The sequence below is a fragment of the Stegostoma tigrinum genome, chromosome 43 (genome assembly GCF_030684315.1).
Source record: "Stegostoma tigrinum isolate sSteTig4 chromosome 43, sSteTig4.hap1, whole genome shotgun sequence".
In the NCBI taxonomy this organism is placed as follows: domain Eukaryota; kingdom Metazoa; phylum Chordata; class Chondrichthyes; order Orectolobiformes; family Stegostomatidae; genus Stegostoma; species Stegostoma tigrinum.
In genome coordinates, this window is record NC_081396.1 from 10,914,417 (window position 1) to 10,939,739 (window position 25,323).

A 25,323-nucleotide genomic window follows, 5' to 3' on the forward strand; every position below is an offset into this window, starting at 1 on the left:
ACATCCGGTATGTATGTACAACATTCCACTCCAATTAAAGCGCAGGTACTGCCTTTTTCAGCTCGAACAAAATCTAGGGCCATCCGATTTTGAAGAGCCGTTGGCCCAGTGGCAATCATCTCAGTTGTTATTTCCTTCACCTGGGATTGGGTATCGGCTAACGCATCAGCAGTATCATTGGCCAACTCCTCCAGAGAGGCCGCCAACTTCTGTATCTCTCTTCCTGATCAGGCGGTCCCATACATGGGTAACAGGGTCCAGAGGAGACGATCCCCCTCAGTTATCTTTCAGGGGTTACGTCTCCCTCCTCCTTGTCTCTGGTTTAGCTTAGGGGCCCGCCCCAGAAGTCTCATATGTGGAACCAAATAGGCCAGATAACAACAGCCACTCCATCCCTTTTGATCATGGGGCAAGGATCTCCCCCACCCGGACCCCTCCTCCCCTTGGTGTTGGTGCATGTCCCCGGGTAGATATGGATACGCCTTTTTATCGCAAACCCAGCGCGTCCCATTCAAAACTCGGGGTAGGGTGGTGTCTGAGGCTAGAATGTTTAGTTTACAAGACGAATTCCCCAATTGGAACGGGGCTCTATCATTCCAGTTATAGAAACACTTTGAGTTAACCTGTCCCCCAGGTGGCGAAACTCTGAGACCGTCAATTGCACCTTGGGTCCGTGGGGCCGGCTGAGGAAACCATCCTTTGAAACTATAATTCCCCTTGCCCCCGTTCCACCTTCCCCAACGCGGCCACCAATTCCCGTAACTAGAATTCCATGCACCCCTGCCCGACTCCCACGTATCATTTAAAGTGGAGTCAAACTGCAGCACCTCGCCTATTTCTTCTTTGGTCAGAGGTACAACGGTAAGAGGAATTCTGGACTCCCCATGATGTGGGATCGCAGCACACACCCAGCAGTTGGTACGCCCCGTTTGTCTAGCATAGTTTTGACATAAAGTGGTAAAAATTATTCTTTCCCTCTCCCCAGGCTACAATTGACAATAAAATAACTACAGTGTAAACCCTTCATTTTATCTTTTTCTTCAATTTTAACGTCAATGGGTTATCCCCCTCCCGTGCCTCCCACTCTTTCTCAGCCAGCGGATCCACTGGTCCCTTTATCCATGCCGCATGCATCCACCCTTTTTCTTTCGTTCGGACTGCTGTCTCTGTTGTCAGCAGCACCAGGTATGGACCAGTCCACTGCGGCTAGAGTTTTTCTTCCCTCCACGACTTGACCAGAACCCAGTCTCCCGCCTTGACCGGGTGGATAGAAGAATCGCGAGGAGGACTCTGCGCCAACAGCCCTTTGGCCTTTAACTCTGTAAGGGAACGAGAGACTGCCAGTAAATAGTTCCTTAGAAATACATCATTACCCTCAATAGTGGGCACCCCTTCTATCTTTCCCATGTATGGGAGCCCGAACAACATCTCGTAAGGGGACACCCCTATATCTCTGCGTGGAGCGGTGCGTTTCCTGAGCAGAGCTATCGGCAAACATTTAGTTCACTCTCAACCCCTTCTTTCCCAGGAAGTTTAATCACATTATCGTGGAATCTGGTACTTCTCTCTCTGTTTCTCCTGAGACTAGAAGATCATCCACATATTGTATCAGAGATAATGGGAACTGCAGATGCTGGAGATTCCAAGATAATAAAATGTGAGGCTGGATGAACACAGCAGGCCAAGCAGCATCTCAGGAGCACAAAAGCTGACGTTTCGGGCCTGGACCCTTCTTCAGAGAGGGGGATGGGGGGAGGGAACTGGAATAAATAGGGAGAGAGGGGGAGGCGGACCGAAGATGGAGAGTAAAGAAGATAGGTGGAGAGGGTGTAGGTGGGGAGGTAGGGAGGGGATAGGTCAGTCCAGGGAAGACGGACAGGTCAAGGAGGTGGGATGAGGTTAGTAGGTAGCTGGGGGTGCGGCTTGGGGTGGGAGGAAGGGATGGGTGAGAGGAAGAACCGGTTAGGGAGGCAGAGACAGGTTGGACTGGTTTTGGGATGCAGTGGGTGGGGGGGAAGAGCTGGGCTGGTTGTGTGGTGCAGTGGGGGGAGGGGATGAACTGGGCTGGTTTAGGGATGCAGTGGGGGAAGGGGAGATTTTGAAACTGGTGAAGTCCACATTGATACCATATGGCTGCAGGGTTCCCAGGCGGAATATGAGTTGCTGTTTCTGCAACCTTCGGGTGGCATCATTGTGGCAGTGCAGGAGGCCCATGATGGACATGTCATCAAGAGAATGGGAGGGGGAGTGGAAATGGTTTGCGACTGGGAGGTGCAGTTGTTTGTTGCGAACTGAGCGGAGGTGTTCTGCAAAGCGGTCCCCAAGCCTCCGCTTGGTTTCCCCAATGTAGAGAAAGCCGCACCGGGTACAGTGGATGCAGTGGATGCATCCCTAAACCAGCCCAGTTCATCCCCTCCCCCCACTGCACCACACAACCAGCCCAGCTCTTCCCCCCCACCCACTGCATCCCAAAACCAGTCCAACCTGTCTCTGCCTCCCTAACCGGTTCTTCCTCTCACCCATCCCTTCCTCCCACCCCAAGCCGCACCCCCAGCTACCTACTAACCTCATCCCACCTCCTTGACCTGTCCGTCTTCCCTGGACTGACCTATCCCCTCCCTACCTCCCCACCTACACCCTCTCCACCTATCTTCTTTACTCTCCATCTTCGGTCCGCCTCCCCCTCTCTCCCTATTTATTCCAGTTCCCTCCCCCCATCCCCCTCTCTGATGAAGGGTCCAGGCCCGAAACGTCAGCTTTTGTGCTCCTGAGATGCTGCTTGGCCTGCTGTGTTCATCCAGCCTCACATTTTATTATCACATATTGTATCAGTTTGGTTTCCGTAGTCCCTTCGATGATGGCGTATCTATTGTATCTCTTTCCATCAACGCAGTGGGATGACCCATCTATAAACCACCTACACCCCTCTGCAAGGGGTTCCTCCTCCAGGTCATCCCTGCTTTTTGTCTGTAGCTCTATTACCACACTGCAGTCGTGCTCCGGGTTCCCAGATTCTTCCCCTCCCTCGGGCGGATATAGGAACTGGGAAGAATTTAAGCTCTTGTCTGTGACGATGATTAAATCATCTTTTTCCATCAAAATAGCCTCATACTTCAATATCCTGGAATCTGTCAGCCAGCGATGAGATTTCTGGGCCAGAATCGTTCTGACAGTATGTGGGGTGGACATTACCAGGTTTCCTCCAAAAGTGAGTTTCCGACTTTCCTCAATCAGGATTGCCGTGGCTTCAATCGCTTGAATGCACACCGGCCAGCCGCAGGATACTGGATCCAGAACCTTCGAGAGGAAAGCCACGGGGTGCTGTTGCCCTCCTCGCTTCTGAGTTAGCACCCCCAAGGCTACCCCGTTCTTGGCATTCACGAACAAGTGGAATGGTTGATTGATTGAGGGTAGAGCCAGAACCGGAGCGTTTACCAGGCTGTTTTTTAAACGAGTGAACTCTTGTTGCTCGTGCAGAGTCCATGTTATCTTCTCATCTTCTCCTCCTAGTTTGTCATACAAAAACCTGACTCGTCGGGCGTATTCATCGATCCACAATCTACAGTACCCAATGAGCCCTAGGAACCTTCTAATTTCTGTCCGACTCTTCGGTAGGGGCATACTAGTAATTCCAGCGATTCTTTCAGGACCTATTCTTCTTTTCCCTTGACTGATTAAATGACCCAGGTACTTCACCTCCTGCTCGACAAATTGCAGCTTGTTCTTAGACACCCTCAACGTCTTCTTTCCCAGGAAGTTTAATAACATTATAGTGGAATCTCGTACTTCTCTCTCTGTTTCTCCTGAGACTAGAAGATCATCCACGTATTGTATCAGTTGGGTATCTGGGTCCCCATGGTATTCCTCTAATACCTGCTCTAAGACTTGGCCAAACAGGTTAGGGGATTCAGTGAATCCTTGGGCAAGAACTGTCTACCAGTATTGTTGCTTTCTCCCAGTCTGGGGGTCCTCCCATTCGAAGACAAACAGGTCCTGACTCCCTTCGAGCGGGCAACTCCAAAAAGCATCCTTCAGATCAACCACACTGAACCACTCATGATTGGGAGGAATCCGGTTCAGGATGGTATAAGGATTCGGGACAACTGGATGTCGAGTCTGGACAATTTTATTTAATTCTCTGAGGTCTTGGACGAGGCGGAACGTCCCATCGGCCTTCCGCACTGGTAGGACCGGGGTATTATAGGGAGACACGCATCCTTCTATCAGTCCATCTCGCAAGAGATTTTCAATAATCGATTGGAGCCCCTTCCATCCCTCTATCGATATGGGATATTGTCTAACTCGTACTGGACCACATCCTTCCTTCAGGGTTATCTGAAGCGGTGGTATCTGCAGGCATCCTCTCTTCCCTTCCCCAGACCAGACTCGGTCCTCGATCTCTTTTTCTTCTTCCTCCCTTAGGTGGTATAGCTGGATCACAATGCGTCCTTCCATGGGGGCGGTCCCTACCCCCAAACGGATTTGTAGAACCCGTCCCATGAGGTTTACCCCGGCTTGCGGGACTAGAATCAGGTCCTCTACTGTCTCCCGGTCTCGATATTTTACATGTGCTCCTTCAATCACCGACATCTCCATCACCCTTCCCCCAACTCCGGAAATTTTTATACTTTCCTTTCCCACTGCCAGGCCCTGTGGGATTTGTACTATACTCGATCTTTCAGCTCCGGAGTCAACCAGAAACACCATCTCTTCTCCTTGGTGTTCAATTTTTAAGTTTACTAGGGGTTCCTGTTGAAATCCCATTGACCCCAAGGAAGGGAACCCCTGACCCCCCCCCCCCCCCCCCCCCCCCAATCTTCTTCCTCCATCAAGGCATAGGAGCGGGCCTCCCTCCTTAGTTTAGGACATTCCCGTTTGAAATGTCCCGCCTCATTACAGTGATAACATCTTAAGGGTCCCGTCTTCCGTATTTGTTCTCTTTCCCTTTCCCTTCTTTTGCCTCCCGCCGCACCGCTTCCTCCTCTTCTCGGGGCCGCCCGCTGTCCTTCACGTTCCCACTTCTTTTCAACAACTTGCTCTACCGCCTGCGTCATCATTTTTGCTTTCCCTTTTTGTTTTTCATCTTCCTGTCGGACAATAACTCGTCTAGAGGCTTTTTATTCCAATCATTCATCTTTTCTAATTTCCACTCAATATCGGTCTAGGATTTGATTACAAAATTTGTCCTCAGAAGTTGTTGCCCAAATTCTGAGTTTGGGTCGATGCCCAAAACTTGCTTCATATTTCTCCGCAACCTCTATAAAAAAGCTGTCGGGGCTTCGTCCTTAGTAACAATATTTAACTATTCTTTTTATTCTTACTCCTAGTCCTTCCTCCCTTCCAGTTCTCTAGCATCCGCCCCAGCGGACTGTCGGGCGGAATCTCGGGACCCCTTTCCCCCGGTCCCTTCTCCTCTTCCCGGGGTCTTTTAGCTTTCATGCGCTGATCCCCCATCCCTGTCGAATATTTTCCCTCAACAGATTACCCCCAATCGCCCAGATAATACTTAATAGTCAATTTTCTTACCCGGGTCTTGTGCACAAGAATTGCTCGATTGATTTTCGTTCCAAGGGCCCTTAACCGAAACCCACTTGTTTCTAGAGTCTCCTATCCGGATACCACTCGCTTGAGCTGCCCAACGGCAAACAAGGACGTCGGGGACCGCTGAACTCAGCGGGGCACGCCTTCCCTTCTTCCGAGCCCACCACCAGACGACTCAGAGTGTGGATCCCGGACGAGCCCCCAAGCTTGTGAGATATAGATTCACGTGCTCACAATCAGAGTCAGTGGAAACAAAGTCTTGGAAACAAGTAACTTAAGCTTTATTACGAGTCTGCAGAATCGGGTGCCCCCCCCCCCCCGTTGCCTGAGGCACACACAGGCCAGGGAGCCTCCCCTTTTTATAGATCATTTTTCCGGCCAGATCCTCCCCTTTTGGCTCCGTCCAATCTGAGCTCCAAGCTGCACAATCTTCCCGTTACTTCCCTTGTCCCACCTCCTTCATACATCGCATATTATGCTAATTAATCAGCTTCGCAAGCATGGGCGTAAAAGTTAGTATGCATTCTCTCGTTAGGCATGCGCTTCAACTACATCTATTGTGCAAGATTAACCTTTCATCCTCTGGGTGTCTGCCCGTGGTTTTGGACTGGTTCATTCTGGTTTCTAACCACTTGGCCCTCACCTCCTTTTCTTATCACTTGGCTCAGTACTAGATGTCTTTTTGTTCAAAGCTGAGTAATTCTTTTCACTGCAGTTTAATCATCCTTATCTCTCACACCCATCAAACCTGCTCTTCCATTCAATAAAATCATCCCAAATCTGGTTGTGGTCTTCATCCCACTTTCCAGCTTGCTGTCATTTCAGTTGATGTCCATACACCAAAAATTGATCTAATTCTACCTGATAAATTCCAATACTTTTTTAAAAACTGAATTTCTAAGGTCTTTTGACTGGAAGAGAACACAGAAACAGATATGATCATAACCAAGAAGAGAAATGAGAACAACAATGTATAAATGTTGGTGCTTCTTAAATAGCAGCCTTTATCCTAAACACAGGAATCATGGGTGAACTAGCTTTGGTGTGAGTCTGCACACAAGCGGCAGAAATTTGGAAGCACTCAAATTACAGACCAGCTCAAAGTGTGATGCCTGCTGAGAGTGTGGTAACATAGTTGAGAGGTACGAAAAGAATGGATGAGAGTTCCAGCAACGGATGAGCTGAGAGTAATGAAGTCAGATGATATTACTGAGGTGGAAATAGGCGGTTTTGGTGATGATGGAGATATGTGGTTGGAAGCTCATCTTGGGGTGAAATATTTTACATTGGTTATGAACAGTCTGGTTCAGCCTCAGAGAGTTGCCCAAATGAGCGATGGAGTTCCTGTTGAGGCAGTGGCTTTTTGAGCAGGGACTGATATCAATGGCTTCAGACTTCCCAATCATTTAAATGTTGGAAATTTCTGCTCATCAGGTGATGGATGTGAAACAAGTCAAGACGCTGTGCGACTTGGAGATAATGATGTTCACATACAACTACATTCTGGTCCTTCTGTATGGTGGACATTGGGAGTTTGTTAAAGTTCTGATCATGTTGTTGTAGATGTGTAAGATCCATCCTTTCTATCCCTCTACCCCTCTCCTCCCAGAGTCTCCATATTCTTGTGTAAGACCAGACTGATTGGAAAGTCCCTTCCCCTTGTGGATTTTCATGAATCATTTAGGTTTTTATCATAATTCTGCAGCTATGCTGGTCACTTTTTTCCAAGGCAGGCCTCACAAATTGTCAGTTTCATTCAGGTCAACTGCACAACCTGCTTTTGCGATTTTTTTTTTGGCTTCATCTCATTCACTCTTTCTGTTTGAATCAGTTTCACAGGGTATTAAAATGAGATCTTTAAAGTTTGGAGACTGAAGCCAAGCATCACATCAGGGTCTGAGAGAGTTATTCAATTTATCAAAACCTGAATATCCTTGGATGGTGAACATGGAAAGAAAAAGCACGGTTCACAGTGGGGAAAAACCATACATGTGTTCGATGTGTGGACGAGGTTTCAGCCAATCGTCTGGTCTATCAAAACACAAGTGCAGTCATGCTGGGGAGAAACCGTGGAAATGCGGAGACTGTGGGAAGGGATTTAAATCACCTTCAAAGTTGGAAATGCACCGGCGCAGTCACACTGGAGAGAGGCCATTTACTTGCACCAGATGTGGGAAAGGATTCACTCAATCAACTCATCTCTTGAAACACCAGCGAGTTCACACCGGGGAGAGACCATTTACCTGCTCTCAGTGTGGGAAAGGATTCACTCAGTCAACCCACCTGCTGGAACATCACCGTGTTCACACTGGGGAGAGACCATTTACCTGCTCTGAGTGTGGGAAAGGATTTACTCACTCATCCAACCTGCTGAAACACCAACGAGTTCATACTGGTGAGAGGCCATTCGTTTGCTCTGAGTGTGGGAAAGGATTCGCTCAGTTATCCAGTCTGCTGTCACACAGGCGAGTTCACACAGGAGAGAGGCCATTTACCTGTTCAGAGTGTGGAAGGGGATTCACTGTCTCCTCCGACCTGCTGAGACACCAGCATGTTCACAATGAAGACAGACCTTTTAAGTGTCCAGTCTGTAGAAAGAGCTATAAAAGTTCTGGGGACCTGATGTCCCATCAACGTGTTCACACTGATGAAAGACCGTTTAGATGCTCTCACTGTGGGACTCGGTTCAAGCGATCATCTCAACTCACTGTTCACCAACGAATTCACACTGGGAAGAGGTCATTCCTATGTTCCCAGTGTGGGAAGAGATTCTCTCAGTTATCCCATTTGTTGAGACACCAGCGAGTTGAAAAGAAACTACAGTCTTTGGAAGTTGTTGCTAAATCTGACATGAGTGATTAATAACTAATAAGGTGGTGGTATGGAATATTGTCTATTCTTAAAGTTAATTATCAACTGAAAATGTAGAAGATGCATCCGAGGATACTCAGGGATATGAGAAGGGAAATTGCAGAGTCTGTTGTCAATTGTATTTTTCAGTTTTGACACTTATTAATGATGCCAGAGAATTAGGGATTTATAAACATTACATCGTGGTTAAATCAGCTTGGCTTTAGTGGTTGGGAGATTTATAAACAATAATTTGAGTTTAAGAAATTCTCAAATGGACAACTGCTGGTTAATTAAGGAGAGCCAATGTAATTTTAAGGGAATATTATGTCTTAACAACTTCCTAGAGTTTTCAGAGATAACAGAAAAGATTGATCACCCCTATACTGTTGATGTGATGTGTATGAACTTCCAAAAAGCATTTGCCAGAGTGCCACACAATAGACTTGTGAGTGAAGTTACAACTCATGGAGAAAAACAGATAGTAACAGCAACAATGTAGATTTGACTGGTTGACAGGAAGCAGAACATTGTGATGAATCAGTATTTTAAAGGCAGGAGGAAATTTTGTAGTGGAGTTTGCCAGGGATAAGTGTTGAGTCATTTGCTTTTCCTAATATTTATTGTTACAAATTGGTTTAAAATAACCTTTAGTACATATTTACATGTACGTATAGTGACAGTGAACTGTCCAACAAGGAAAGCTGCTATAATCGCATTATTTGAATTAACAGTAATCCATCATGGTTCCTTTGAAGTGAAAGTCAGCCAGAGAATCAGCATTTCATATACCCTTTACTGAAACTGCATTGTGAAACTGTTGTGCAACATACTCATAAAGACAGAATTTGTTTGATAATTCCCTCACAAAAGAGGACTGCAACTTACACTACCAACGAGAAGCTGTCCTAACCTTAGAGATGGGTCTTAGTTGTTTTGTTTATCAGCAGTGCAAGTCTGGTGGTTACTGCCTGCCCCTACCACAACCCCTCGAACCCCAGACCCCCAAGGAGGCTTGATAACACAATTTCACTCAACTGCATTTAAAGTACAGAATTTTGAAAAAGCAGCTTGTTCAGGGTTCAATGCTGCTTCATACTGCATTTACTGATGCTATCAAAAACTTCAGCCGGCAGAGTCTAGCTGGTTAGAAATAGCCACAACAGCCATTTGTTCTATTAAAGATAATCAACTTTATTTAGTCAGAAACCACAGAAAAGAGTCCACCAAGCAAGTGGTAAAATATAACTTTCCTGTTAAAGGGGCAAGATTTAATTACAAACTGCTTAGTGGGCGGTGGTGAAAGATCCAGGGAGAAATTCCGATGGACTGTAAGGTGTCTACGAGTGCTGAGACCACTCTGACTCTGTGAATGGCCTGAAAACCGAAGGATTGATGGTCTTTTTTTCTTTTAAAGAGATTAACTAAAACAGGCAGTAATAATTGAAATAGAAATGTAAGCAAAATTCCCACAAGCATTATAAAAGGAAAAGAGTGAGTGAAAATTGATTTTATTGATAATGAAAATGGGATGTTATTAGTAAATAACAAGAAAATGGTGGATTAAATAACAAAATATTTTGCTGTCTTTGTGAAATAACTGCACAGAGGCTGGGTCCCGTTGCCTAGTTACCCTTTATTTACTGAGGGCTAGCAGTCTTTTCTGCAGTTTAGAACTGTGACTCACACTGGTGTACCACAAGGATCTGTCTGGGTCCTCTTCTATTTGTGATTTTCGTAAACGATTTGGATGAAAGACTGGAGGGGTGGATTAGTAATTTCACGGATGATACAAAGGTGGGTCAAGTTGTGGCTAGTACGGAGGGCTGTTCTAGGTTACAAAGGGACATTGATAGGATGCAGAGCTGGGCTGAGAAGTGGCAAATGGAGTTTAACCCTGAAAAATGTGAGGTGATTCATTTTGGAAGGACAAATTTGAAAGCAGAATACAGGGTTAATGGAAAGATTGTTGGCAGTGTGGAGGAGCAGAGGGATCTCTGGGTTCATGTCCACAGTTCTCTGAAAGCTGCCACTTGAATAGAGTTGTTAAGAAGGCGTATGGTGTGTTAGCTTTCACTAATAGAGGGATTGAATTCAAGAGCCGTGAAGTTATGCTCCAGCTATACAAAAGCCTCGTTTGGCCACATGTGGAGTATTATGTCCAGTTCTGGTCGTCTCATTACAGGAAAAATGCTGGAAAAGGTGCAGAGGAGATTTACCAGGATGCTACCTGGAATGGAGGGAAGGTCTTCCGTGGAAAGGTTGATAGCGCTAGGGCTTTTCTTTTTAGAACAACGAAGGATGATAGAGGTGTACAAAATGATCAAAGGTGTAGATAGAATGCACATCCACAGACTTTTTCGTTGGGTGGAGGTAGCTATTATGAGGGGGCGTAGTTTTAAAGTGAGTGGAGGTAGATATTGGGGAGATGTCAGAGGTAGGTTCTTTACTGAGAGAATGGTAGGGGTGTGGTCGGAGACGGTAGTGGAGTTGGCCTCATTAGGGGCATTTAAGTGGCTATTAGATAGGCATATGGATGACAGTACAAGGGTTGGAGGTTAGATAGACCTTAGGATTAGGGTAAAACTTTGGCACAACATCGTGGGCCGAAGGGGCTGTACTGTTCTATATGTTCTGATGAGCCTCATAAGTGGGGATGGACCTAGTTCTTGCACCATTGGGTGTGAATTAAGGGTGGGAGCTAGTTTCTGACAATATGACCATCCTCCCCTGCATGCGTCCTGGGGCTGAAACCGAAAACTAACAATGATGGAGAGGTGACAGCAAATTGGAGTCAAAGTGAAATAGGAGGTTTCATAAACACCCAGTACACCCTGCCATACCCAAATCAGAAACTCTTGGTCCCGCATTTCCAGCATAAAGGAAAACGGCTACCCTTCTCACGCAGTGAAGGGCCCAGGTTACCACCACTAGCATTACTGGGGTCAATATTGTGTAAGATGCAATTATGATCACTATTTTTAGTGAGGTGTAATGTGGAATAGGGCATGCACACAACCTATCTTTTGAGTCAAGAGGAATAGGTTGACACCCACACACAGTAAGTTCAATCCATGTTTGTGATTTCTGAATTTCAAATCCCTCACCATCAGATTTTAACATGAGATTAGAAGGTGAGGATTTATACACAAACTGAAATCATAGACATCTGCTCATTCTGCATTTCTTTCCTGGGTTAACATTGACATATGTAGCACCTTTTACAGAACAGTAGAACAGGATTCATAGACATGAAGCTCAAAACAAACATTACAAAAAGACCTGTTAATCAAGTCACAGGGATGAGGAAGTGTAAAACGTTTTGGCCTTTCATGGAGTGCACAGTGTACTTACAAAAGCGATACAGGATTCCACATTTATATTATAAGCACATGTTAAAAAGTGCACAGGGGATTCATTATAGACTTGAAGCAAGTTGCATCTCTGGAGCACAATCCAGTCTATCTCATTCCCTACTCTGTTCTGAAAGCCGTGCAAGCTTACTGATCTGATTTCCTTTTTCGTGCATTTATCATCTGTACTTGCATCACTCTCACAAGCAGCTCGTTCTGCATACTATCAGTCACTGCATTTAAAAAAATTCTCACTCATCTACCTTTTTTGCAACATTTTCATATTTGGAAACAGCTTTCGCTTTGTTTCCCTTACCTAAACCTCTTATAATTATGCACATCTCTATCCAATGTTCCGTCAACACGTTTTCTTCAAGGAGAAAATGCCAGCTTCTCCAAACTAACTCTTTATATCTAAATGTCCTTTTGTTTTCCAGGATTCATCTAGTAACCAAAAGTGGGCACAGTTGTGACCGAAGCAGATCCTTATAAAGTGGGTGGCATGGTGGCTCAGTGGTTAGCACTGTTGCCTCACAGCACCAGGGACCGAGTTTGATTCTACCCTCGGCTGACCATGTGGAGTTCGCATATTCTCACAATGTCTGTGTGGGCTTCCTCTGGGTGCTCCTCTTTCCTCCCACTGACCAAAGATGTGCAGGTTAGGTGGATTGGCCATGCTAAATTGCCTGTGGTGTCCAGGGACGTGTAAGGTGGAATAGCCATGGGAAATGCAGGGTGACAGGGAAGGGGTAAGTCTGGGTGGGATGCTGTTTGGAGGGTTACTGTGGCTTTTTGGGCCAATTGGGTTCTTACCACGCTGTAAGGATTCTATGATTTCTATTTCTACATCTTTCCCAGAGTTTGATCACATTACCTGTAATCCTGAAGCACAGGATCCTGCATGTTTCTCTAAATGTTCTCTTAATATGTCCTGTCACTTATTGAAGGTTTTTCACCATAGCATCTAGGTCTGCCTGTACCTGCATGCCTTTCAATCTGTGCCATTCAGGATACATTCACTCTCCCTATTCCTTCTGAAAAAGTAGTATCACCTGATGCTCTCCAAAGAAGAATGAAATTCAATAAAAAACAAACTTTCCTTCTCTCGCAGAGTCATAGAGGTTTAAAGCATTACTGCTGCCCTTTGGCTAATCTACATCAAGCAACTATCTACTTTTTCCCTATTGTTCAGCACTTGGTGCAAAGCCATGTGTGTTCTGATGCTTCAAGTGATCATCTGAATACTTCAATGTTTTAAATGGTACCCATCTCTACCAATCTTTCAGTCTGTGAGTTCTAGATACCCCACCACTCACTGGGTGAAAACATTCTTCCTTAAATACTGTTCTAACCCTTCTCTTTACACTGATTCGATTGATCCCTCCATTAGGAGGAAATGTTTCTCCCTGTCCCTGCCCTTCATATTTTTGTATACATGAATTGTGATTGCCTACCCCTGTGGAACGGACCCCTCCTATTTCAACTGTAACCTTGTATGCTCCCTAACAACCCCATGATCTGTGTATCTTTGTTTGTTATGATCTATCTGTACTGCTTGCAAAACAAAACTTTGTATGGTAAGGTCATCTGAGAATCAAACTTCTGTGTAAAACACGCTTATAGCATGCACTAACCGATGTTCAGCAAATCTCCTTCAAACCAGCTGAGTGACTGATCGACCAGTTGGTGGCGGGGGGCGGTGGGGGGGGGGGGGGGGGGGGGGGGGGGAGTGGTGGTGGTGGTGGTGGTAGTAGTAGTCGGTTTATGGGACCGAGCAAACGTCGACAGTGCACCAACCAATGGAAGTGAATGAGGGGTGAAACCAGTTGTCCTGGTGTTGTTCACCAGCTCACGTTGAAGATGATGTGGAGTGCTGGCGTTGGACTGGGTAGGCAAAGTCAGAAGTCACATGACATCAGGTTATAGTCCAGTAATAGGGTTATTTGAAATCACAAGGACTATAACCTGGTGTCCTGTGACTTCTGACTATGTGCAGGAGGGTGGCAGTTAACTCATGAGAAGCTACCCTCAGATTAAAAGTTATACAAGTAGGTTTCAGTCTTCTCGTCTGTGTGTTTCAGGATCTAGGCAACTAAACCACGGGCTCAATCGTTCCATCCTTGTCTGTCGAGGGCCCTCACTGGGTAACAGCACAATGCAGCCATTGGAATCCATCAGTGGGGCTAGCACTGAACGTGCTCCAGCTCACAATGAGACCCCGCCGATCAAAAGCAGCTCCAGACCAATAAAAAAGTAGGGGGCGGGCTTGGAGGACCAACTGGGGATGAATGAGAGGCGGGACTGGAGTACCAAGTGGGGAGCCTCCATGACATAGTTCTTCAACGTCCTCAAAGATCAACCGTTTTAATGCTCCTACAGGAAATGAGTACCAGATGCTCACCACCATCTCAAATTCACTCTGAACCTTCTGCTCCTTGCCTTAAAAGTATTGAACGTGCTATTCAGGGAAAATGTTTCTGTCTATTGACATCCACATTGTCCCTCATTACTGTATACTCCTGTTAGGTTCACCGTCATTCTTCCCTTCTCTAAGGAAAACAGCCCCAGCCTGTCCAGTGACTCGTCAAACTTAAATTACTTCAGGCTAGGCAACTTCCTGGTGATAACAAGGTTTTGGAGCTGGAGGAACACAGCAGACTAGACATCATTAAGAGCAGGAAAGCTGACGTTTCAGGCCTGCACCCTTCTTCAGAAATGGGGGAGGGGAAGGGGGCTCTAAAATAAATAGAGAGCGGGCCGTGATAAAAGGGGGAAAGTGGAGCCGATAGGTGGAGAGATGATGTTCAGGTCAAGGAGGCGAGGATGAAGCCAGTAGAGGTGAGTGTAGGTAGGAAGTGGTAGGGATTGGTCAGTGAGGTGGGAGGAGTTGATAAGTGGGAGAGAAGACAGACAGGCCAAGGTGGTGGGGCTGGTCCGAGGATGAGGTAGGTGCTCCACAAAGCGGTCTCTGAGTCTCCGTTTGGTCTCACCAACGTAGAGGACGGCACATCAAGAAAAGCGGAATATAATAGACCACATTAGCGGATGTGCAGGGGAACATCTGTTTATTGTGGAAGGTTTTCTTGGGGCCTGGGATCGAGGTGAGGGGCAAGGTGTAGGGGCAGGTATAGCACCTCCTGCAGTTGCAGGGAAAGGTGTTGGAGCTAGTGAGGTGTGTGGAGCAGACAAGTGAGTCACGGAAGAGAGGGGTCCTCTGGAAAGTGATTAGGATGGGGAGGAAAATGTATCCTTCATTGTGGGGGGTCAGGTTGCAGGTGGTGGAGAATGGTGCGTTGAATCCAGAGGTTAATGGGGTGATACATGAGCACAAGGGGAATTCTGTCTTTGTTTTATTGCAGGGAGGGGGTGTGAAGGCTGAGGTGCGGGAAGCAGAATGGCTCATTGGCTAGCACTGCTGCCTCACAGCGCCAGGGACCTGGATTCGATTCCACCCTCGGCCGACTGTCTGTGTGGAGTTTGCACATTCTCCCCATGTCTGCGTGGGTTTCCTCCCACAGTCCAAAGATGTGCACGCTAGGTGGATTGCAATGTTAAATTGCCCATAGTGTTCAGGGATGAGTGGTAAAGGGGGATGGGTTCTGTGTGGGATGCACTGCAGGTCAGTGTGGACTTGTTTCCACATTGTAGGGATTCTATGATTTTATGAACGCAAGAGATGCAGTTGAGTGCATTTTCAACCACTGTGATGGGGAAATTGCAGTCCTTAAAAAAGGAGGACATCTGCGATGTCTGGGAGTGGAATGCCTCATCTTGGGAGCAGATGCAGCGGAGACAGGAATTGGGAATGGGGGATCGCATTCTTGCAGGAAAGTGGGTGAGAGGAGGTGGAGTCGAGGTAGCTGTGGGTTTTGAAATAAATATTAGTTTCAAGGTGGTTACCAGAGATGGAGACAGAGGTCCAGGAAGGAGAGAGAGGTATCAGAGATGGTCCAGTTTGGGGTGGAATGTGTTAGTAAAGTGGGTGAACTGATCAAGCTCCTCATGGGAGCACGAGGCGGTGCCAATGCAGTCATCAATGTCGCGGAGGAAGAGGTGGAAGATAGTGCCAGAGTAGCTGTGGAAGAGGGACTGTTCCACGTATCCTACATGGAGGCAGGCATAGCTTGGGCCTATGTGGGTACCCATGGCCACCGCTTTCGTCTGTAGGAAATGGGACGAGTTGAAGGAGAAGTTGTTAAGGGTAAGGACGAGTTCAGTTAGGCAGACAAGGGTGTCAGTGGAGGGGGACTGGTTGGGCTTGTGGGAGAGGAAGAAGCAGAGGGCTTGGGGAATTCAAGTATACAGGGACTGGACATCCATGGTGAAGATGAGGTGTTGAGGGCCAAGGAATCGGAAGTTTTGGAGGAGATGGAAGGTGTGGGTGGTGTCCAACACATAGTTGGGGAGTTGCTGGACTTGGGGGGGGTGGGGAAGAAAATGGAGTCGAGATAAGTGGAGATAACTTCGGTGGGGCAGGAGCAGGCAAAGACAATGGGTCGACCAGGGCAGTCAGGTTTATGGATTTTGAAAGGAGATAGAAACGGGAGGATTGGCGTTGGGGGAACGATGATTTTGGAGGTGTGGGTGGGAAGTCACCTGAGGTGATGAGGTAATGGATGGTCTTGGAGATGATATTTTGCTGGTCAGGGGTGGGGTCATGATTAAGGGGGTGGTAGGAGGAGGTGTCAGAGAGTTGGCACCTGGCCTTGGCGATGTAAAGATCAGTGCGCCATACCACAACTGTGCCTCCCTTGCCCACCGGTTTGATAGTGAGGCTCAGGTTGGAGCGGAGAGCTGCACATTTTGTGGGGGAGAGATTGGAGTGAGAGAGAGGGGTGGAGAGGTTGAGGCAATTGATGTTGCGCTGGCAGTTAGAGATGAAGACGTTGAGGGAGGGTAGGAGCTCTTGGGGTAGTGTTCAGGAGGATGGTGTGTGTTGAAGGTGGGAGAAGGAGTCTGCAGAGGGAGGCTTAGATGTGTGATTAAAGAAATAGGCGCGGAGGTGTATGCGGCGGAAAAAACTGTTCAACGTCCGGATGTGAGCGCTATTTATTGATTTTCGGGTGGACTGGATAAAGGTGAGCCCTTTACTGAGGACTGACCGTCAGGGGTATGATAAAGACCCGGCAAGGCCGCTGGCTGTAGGGCTGGTGGGTGGAGCGGTGAGTCTGTTCCTTTCCCACTTCAACTGAATCATGCTCTTCCTACTGTGCTGTGACATGATCTGCCCACAATCCCCTGACTATGGCTGAATTAACCTAACATTCAGTACATCGAACATAACAGCACAGTACAGGCCCTTCAGCCCTCGATGTTGTGCCGACCTGTCATACCGATCTCAAGCCCATCTAACCTACACTATGCCATGTACGTCCATATGCTTATCCAATGACGCCTTAAATGTACCCAAAGTTGGCGAATCTACTAGCGTTGCAGGCAAAGCGTTCCATTCCCTTACTACTTTCTGAGTAAAGAAACTACCTCTGACATCTGTCCTATTATCTTTCACCCCTCAATTTAAAGCTATGCCCCCTCGTGCTCGCCATCACCATTCTAGGAAAAAGGCTCTCCCTATTCACCCTATCTAACCCTCTGATTATTTTATATGTTTCAATTAAGTCACCTCTCAACCTTCTCTCTAATGAAAACAGCCTCAAGTCCCTCAGCCTTTCCTTGTAAGACCTTCCCTCCATACCAGGCAACATCCTAGTAAATCTCCTCTGCACCCTTTCCAAAGCTTCCACATCCTTCTTATAATGCGGTGACCAGAACTGTACACAATACTCCAAGTGCGGCTGCACCAGAGTTTTGTACAGCTTCACCATAACCTCTTGGTTCCGGAACTCGATCCCTCTATTAATATAAGCTAAAACACTATGCCTTCTAACAGCCCTGTCAACCTGGGTGGCAACTTTCAAGGATCTGTGTACATGGACACCGAGATCTCTCTGCTCATCTACACTACTAAGAATCTTACCATTAGCCCTGTACTTTGCCTTCCGGTTACTCCTACCAAAGTGCATCACCTCACACTTGTCTGCATTAAACTCTATTTGCCACCTCTCAGCCCAGCTCTGCAGCTTATTAATGTCTCTCTGCAACCTATAGCATCCTTCGTGACTATCCACAACTCCACTGACCTTAGTGTCGTCTGCAAATTTACTAACCCATCCTTCTACACCCTCATCCAGGTCATTTATAAAAATGACAAACAGCAGTGGACCCAACACCGACCCTTGCGGTACATCACTAGTAACTGGTCTCCAGGATGAACATTTCCCATCAACGAACACCCTCTGTCTTCTTTTAGCAAGCCAATTTCCTATCCAAACTGCTGTATCTCCCACAATTCCATGACCATATAGCTTGTTCTTGACTAATAAAGTCAAGTACGCCAAATGCCTTAAAATAAACCAAAGAACTACGCATGCTTGAAATGTGAAACAAAAGCAGAAACTGCTGGTGAAACTTAGCAGGTTTGGCAGCAACTGTGCAGAGAAATCAAAGTTAGCATTTCGAGTTCTGTTCTGCAAAAGGATCACTGAACTCGAGACACTAACTCTGATTTCTCTCCACAAATGCTATTAAACCCGTTGTATTTGTCCAGTAATTTCAGTTCTTATTTAAAATGCCTTGATTGATGATGGCAAGTATCCTAAATGCTTTCATAACAACATTATGGACCTATCTTGTTGTCTTGAAAAATCTATGATTATACACACCATGTTCCTTTGATCCTCTGTACTTCCCAGGATCTCACCATTCAACATGTGCATCCTCACCTTGTTCGTACTCCCAAAATATGTAACCTCACACTCCTCAGGATTCAATTCCAGATCTGCCCATCAGCTTGTTTATGTCATTTTATAGGTTAGGACATTCCTCTTTGTGATTTACCACATAACCAATTTTCTTGCCATCTGCAAATTTACTGGACATACTTTCTTTACACAGCAAACAGCAAGGGTCTCAACACCATCCTGTGTTATGCCACTGGACACAGGCTTCAAGTCACAAAAACACCCTTCATCCATCACCTTTAGCATTGTCACAGTTGCCAATTTTCGATTAAGTTTCCTGAGCTGCCCTGCCCTGAATTGCTCTTAGCTTATTTACCAAATTGGCATGCATGACTCTGTCAAAAACTTTACTGAAATCTATGTAGGCTACATCAATTCCACATGTTCTAGACACACCTAGTCACCATCTTGAAAAATTCAATGCATTTGTTAGACATGATCTCCCCCTTTTACTGTCACACTGACAACGTTTTAGTCCTCTGGCACACCTTGGCTGGCCACAGAGGATTTGAAGATTAATTTTAGTGCCCCACAATCTCATCACTTGCCACCAACAACAGCCTCAGGTAGATCTAATCTCAGTCTGGGATTCATCCACTTGCAAGCTCTATAAATCTTTTAATATCTCCTATTTTTAAAAAAAAAGCTAATTCTTTCAATACTCAGAGTCCTTCTCCCTGATTTCTATACCTGCATGGGCCTTCTCTACATTGCAAACTACTCATTTTAGAACCACAGCTATGTTTCTCAGTTCCACTCACTGATTGGCAACTTGGGGTTTCTCATTGGCTGTACTCTTTCCCTGGTTATACTGTTGTCCCAATATGCCTTTTCACTCAGTAAAGCAGAAATTATCCTGTGTCTGTCCCCATTAATTCTGGGCTTTACACAGCTCATCCTTTTGCTAATTTCCTTCAGGTAAGAGAGTTTTACACTGGATCTAACCTGTTTTGGGAATACTTGTTGTGGAGTGTACTAAAGTAACTTTACTCTGTTCATGGTAATACATTATACCTGTCCTTTGAATGTATAATGGGAACAACATAGAGGAAACTTTACTCTGTATCTAAGCACTGTGGTCTCCCTGCTCAGGAGGGGGATGATAACAATGCAGATAGAGCTTTACTCTTCTTCAAATCTATGCCTTATCTGACTAGGTCAGTGTAATGGGGATAATATGAAGGCAGATTCTCTGCACATCTAACCTCTGCCGTAACTGCCTGGGACAGTGTGATGTGAATGGATATTGACTGTCGATCACACCTGTGCTATATATTCCCATGGCAATGTAATGAGGATAATGTGAAAGGAGGTTCAAAGTGTATCTAACCTGAGCTGTAGCGCCCGGACCTGTGGTAAAGTCTAGCGTGCGCTACGTATGACTGGAGAATGTTTCAAGCAGCCACTGGGTGCTCAGCCTGCCCCATACCCCAGTGATGGCATCCATCATCATGATGAGAACAACACTGAACACAAAGATTACAGAAACTAAGAGTTTCGTCTGGGACATTGTTCTGGAGGCACTGAGTGTGTCTGGAACATTTCTGTACCATCTGTTCAATATTTCACCCCGGACCTGGCTGTTTTGGTGATGATTTGAATTTGATTTCATCCAGTTGATGACTCATTGATTATTGGAGACATTCCATTGCACAGGATCTCCTCAATGGAAACTTGATCAAGATCAGGCAAAAGGCAGGGTTTTTCTGTTATTTACCACAATATAAAGTTCGACCAAAGTTACACAGAGTAGGTTAGATTCTAACATGTAATGTCTATAATTGTGAAATTATCAGAAATAATAGAACTAATAGCAGGCAGGGGAGTTCAGGATTAATATCAGAATGATTAAAATAAAAATGAAATATCTCACCTTGAATATGAACAGTCTAGTCCAGCCTCAAACAGTTATGAGGGGAGAGGGATGGATTTGGTGGTGAGCAACTGGAGTTTGTAGCAGGGTCAATGCCTTCGATCTTCCCAATATTTACAAAACTTCTGCTCATTTGGCACTCAATGTCAGACAAATCAGGACAATGAGAGATTGGGAGGTGATACTATTCACATAAACCTACTATCCTAGTCTTTCTGGTTAGTAGTGCTCAGGAGGTTTTGTCAAAGCTGTGATGAAGTCATAGATGCATAAAATCCCTCCCTGTTACCTCCCTCTGACTCCTCCCTTCAAGGCTAGAGTCTTGTGTGGGCCCAGACAAACGGCAAGTTCCCATTCCTGAAGGACATTAGTGAACCAAAGAATTTTTTATGACAATCCAGGGGTTTCATGGTCCTTTGCTCCCAGTGTCAGTCCCACACATTACCACATTGAAATGGAACCAAATCAGAATACGTTATTTTTATGGGTTTTCTCTCACTCCTTGTTTCTCTTTTAAAACAATGTTCCAGGAACAGGGAGATAGGCATTCAGGAACATCACATCAGGATCTGACGGAGTCACACATTTTTTCTTAACCTGATCATCATCAGATTTTGAACATGGAAGAAGCACCATTCGCAGTGGGGAGAAACCATGGAGGTATGGGAATTATGGGAATGAATTTCATTCCCTATCTAAGCTGGAATGTCATCAGCTCACTCACACAGGGAAGAGAATTATCAAACCTCCTGAGCCACCAGCGGGTTCACACCAGGGAGAAGCCATTTAAATGCCCAGACTGTGGGAAGAATTACAGATGTTCCAAGGACTTGGTGTCTCATCATGTTCACGCTGTAGAGAGACGGTTGAGATGCTGTTACTGTGGAATTGTGTTCAGGTGCATGAATCGCTGAAAGTGAGATTGCAGATGCAGCAGGTGATTAAAAAGGCAAATGGAATTTTGTCTGCCATTGCTCAAAGGATGGAGTTTAAAAACAGGGAGGCTATGCTGCAGTGTATAGGGTCCTGGTGAGGTCATACCTGGAGTACGGTGTGCAGTTTTGGTCTTCTTACTTGAGAAGGAACATATTAGCACTGGAGGAGGTGCAGAGGAGATTCCAGAGTTGAGAGGGTTGGATTATGAGGAGAGACTGAGTAGACTGGGATTATACTCATTGGAATTCAGAAGCATGCAGGGAGATCTTATGGATGTGAGTTTGCTTGCTGAGCTGGAAGGTTTTCAGACGTTTCATCACCATTCTAGGTAACATCATCAGTGAGCCTCCGACGAAGCGCTGGTGTTATGTCCCGCTTTCTATTTATCTGTTTAGGTTTCCTTGGGTTGGTGATGTCATTTCCTGTTCTTTTCTCAGGGGATGGTAGATTGGCTCCAAATCAATGTGTTTGTTGATGGAGTTCGGGTTGGAATGCCATGCTTCTAGGAATTCTCGTGCGTGTCTTTGTTTGGCTTGTCCTAGGATGGATGTGTTGTCCCAATCAAAGTGGTGTCCTTCGTCATGTGTATGTAAGGATAGAAGTGATAGTGGGTCATGTTGTTTTGTGGCTAGTTGATGTTCATGTATCCTGGTGGCTAGCTTATCTTATAGAAACATATAAGATTATGAAGGGAATAGATAAAGTGGAGGCAGGGAGGTTGTTTCCACAAGCTGGTGAAACTAGGACGAGAGGGCATCACCTCAAAATAAGGGAAGCAGATGTAGGACTGAGGTCAGCAGGAACTTCTTCACCCAAAGTGTTGTCAATCTGTAGTATTCCCTGCCCAGTGAAGCGGTTGAAGCTATCTCACTGAATGTTTTTTAAGGCAAGGCTAGATAAATTTTTGAACAGTAAAGGTAATGGTGAGTGGGCCGGTAAGTGGAGAAGAGTCTCAAAGATGAGCCATGATCTTATTAAATGGCGGGGCAGGCTCGAGGGACCAGATGGCCTACTCCTGCTCCTAGTTCTTATGTTGCCGTCTCAGCTCACTGTACACCAGTGAGTTCACAGGGGAGAGAGGCCATTCACCTGCTGAATATGGGAAAGGATTCACTTGGTCATCTGACCTGCTCAAACAGTTCAACTGAGAAGAGATCATTCCAATGGTCTCATTGTGGGGCAGGCTTCAAGCAATTATACAACCTCACTGTGCATCAATGAATTCACACTGGGTAGAGGCTGCTTGAGTTTGGGAATGGATTCACTTATTTGTACAATTTCCTCAGTCACCAGCAAGTTCACACTGGCAAGAAACTCTTTAAAATGTCCAGAATGTTGGAAAGGCTATAAAATTCATGGAAAATGAAGTCCCATCAATATGTTCACTCTGACGAGAGATGGTCAGGTGCTCTCACTACAGAATGACATTCAAGCAATTGTTTCAACTCACTGTTCACCAATGAATTCACACTTGGTATGGGTTATTCACCTGCTCCAAAATGTGAGAAAGGATTCAGTCAGTGCTTCAGTCAGTTATCCAGTCTCCAGCCACAGCAGCTGGTTCACACGGACAAGAGATCCTTCAAATGCTGTTACTGCAAGTCTGAGTTCAATCAGTCATCCCTCACAGCTCACTGTAAATTAACAACTCCACACTGAGCTGCAACTGTTTATCTGCTGAGAATGGGAGGGCAGTTCACTGAATCATCCAATTCTAGTGAGTTCACACTGAAGACAGGCCTTTTGCTCATTCTGAGTTTGAAAACTCAGCTGTCCAACCTGTTGGAACACCAGTGATTTCACATTGATGAGAGGCCTTTTAAATGAGAGAAATTGGTTGGAGGTTCATGGGACTAGCCCCAAGATCAATATTCTCTCACTAATAAGAGACAGCTCAGGTGGTTTCACTGTATAACTGGGTTCCAGTTCACTGCATGTGGGAAATGTGGAGAGGCTGTTCTCCTGCTTTGAGTATAGGAAGGAATTCATTCAGTCATCCATCTTGCTGATGCACCAGTGCATTCATAATTAACTGTAGTGCCTGGATTTCCATGTAAATCGCATCCAGAACTCAACCAAATTTTATCAGGGACTGTTTTGGCTGATTTTCAAATCTCCTGTCCAGGTAAAGGTATTAATATTCTCGAAAAAATGAAATAAATGAATTTAAAAAAAGAACTAAATCAAGAAGGCCTTTGATAAGGTGCCACATAGGAGACTACTGAGTAAGATAAAGGCCCATGGCGTTAGAGGCAAGGTGCTACCATGGATATAAGATTGGCTGTTTGGCAGAAAGCAGGGATAAAAGGGTATTTTTCAGGATGGCAGCTAGTGAAAGGCATGTTCTGCAGTGGTCAGTGTTGGGACCACAACTTTTCACTTTATACATTAATGATCTAGATTAAGGAACTGTGGGAATTCTGGGTAAGTTTGCAGAAAATACAAAGATAGGTGGGGGGGCAGGTGGCATTGAGGACAGAGAGGCTGCAGAAGGATTTGGACAGGTTAGGAGAATGGGCAAAAAAAAGTAGCAAATGGAGTACAACATGGGAAAGTGTGAGGCCATGCACTTTGGGAACAGAAATAAAAACATGGACTGTTTTCTAAATGGGAAGAAAATTCAGAAGTCTGACGTGCACAGAGACTTGGAAGTTCTAGTCCAGGATTCTCTCAAGGTGCATTAGTCAGGAAGGCAAATGCAATGTTGGCATGTATTTTGAGAGGATTTGAATATAAAAGGGATGTACTACTGAGGCTTTGTAAGGTGCTGGTCAGGCCACATTTAGAGTATTGCGTGCAGTTTTGGGCCCCATATCCCAGGAAGCATGTACTGGCCCTGCAGCAGATTCAGAGGATGTTCACGAGAATGGTCCCAGGAATGAAAAGATTAACATATGAGGAACATTTGAGGACTCTGGGACTATACTCATTGGAATTTAGAAGGATGAGGGGGAATCTAATTGAAACTTACAGAATACTGAATAGCCTGGACAGAGTGGATGTTGGGAAGATGTTTTCATTTGTAGGAGAGACAAGGACCCGAAGGCACAGCCTTAGAGTAAAGGGAAGACCTATCAGAGCAGAGATAAGGAGAAACTTCTTCAGCCAGAGAGTGGTGAATTTATGGAATTTACTGCCACAGAAGGTTGTGAAGGCCAGGTCATAGAGTACATTTAAGACTAAGATAGATAGGTTCTTGATTATCAAGGTTACGGGGAGACAGCGGCAGAATGGGGTTGAGGAAATTATCAGCCATGATTGAATGGCGGAGCAGACTCGATAGACTGAATAGCCTAATTTCTGCTCCTATGTCTTATGATCTTAATCTTTCGTTTCCCCTACTCATTAGACCCTGTGATTTCCCCTTAATTTGGGGATGTTATTTGTGATCTTTTTTGGTCTAACATTACTTTGTACCACATTATAAATTCCCCTGTTTCTTATTGGAGGAAATTCTATTCATCTTTATTAACATTTTACTATCAATCTTGAATTATGAGTTTAATGATGACCATGAAACTATTTTTTCTCATCAGGAAAAACCCATCTGATCCACTAATGTCCTTTATGGAAAAGGAAATGTCATCCTTACCCAGTGTGACCTACGTATGACTGCAAACGAACAGCAATGCAGTTGACGCTTGACAGCCCTCTGAGCAATTGGGGTGGACAATAAATTCTGGTGCCGCATTATGTGAATGAATAAAAAAAAACTATTGGTTAGTATGGTCCCTACAAGTGTCCTCTTATACCCTATTTTCTCCTCCTTAAATCAATCCCTTTGTCTCCCTTTGCTGAATTCTAAACAGTTCCCAATTTTCAAGACAGTTGATTTATTTGGATAATTTGTACATTCCTGAATAACCATCATTCTCATTTTTTTACTACACCTTGACAATGTTTCTCATATTGTTCTCATGCCAGATTGGGATGAATAACTTTTGTAGTTAGGTCAGGCAAGCACTTAAAG

At 45.4% G+C, this 25,323-nt stretch overlaps 1 protein-coding gene across 5 annotated transcripts in view; it reads left to right on the forward strand.

Moving 5' to 3' along the window:
- LOC125449052 (zinc finger protein 239-like) overlaps positions 1–25,095 on the forward strand; it is a 31,315-nt gene extending 6,220 nt beyond the window's left edge. The window contains exons 4-5 of one of the 5 annotated variants that reach the window (XR_007246806.2): positions 20,948–21,077; positions 24,890–25,095. Coding sequence is in view for 2 of the 5 variants with exons in the window: in XM_048524649.2 (XP_048380606.2) it covers positions 7,480–8,403 (924 nt within the window). In the remaining 3 variants the exon portion in view is untranslated. Of the gene's footprint in view, positions 1–5,601; positions 5,751–7,372; positions 13,396–20,947; positions 21,079–24,889 lie in introns of those variants that run through there. The other 4 variants (XM_048524649.2, XR_007246807.2, XR_007246805.1 and 1 more) reach the window with 4 other exon arrangements.
- The last annotated feature ends 228 nt before the right edge of the window (positions 25,096–25,323 follow it).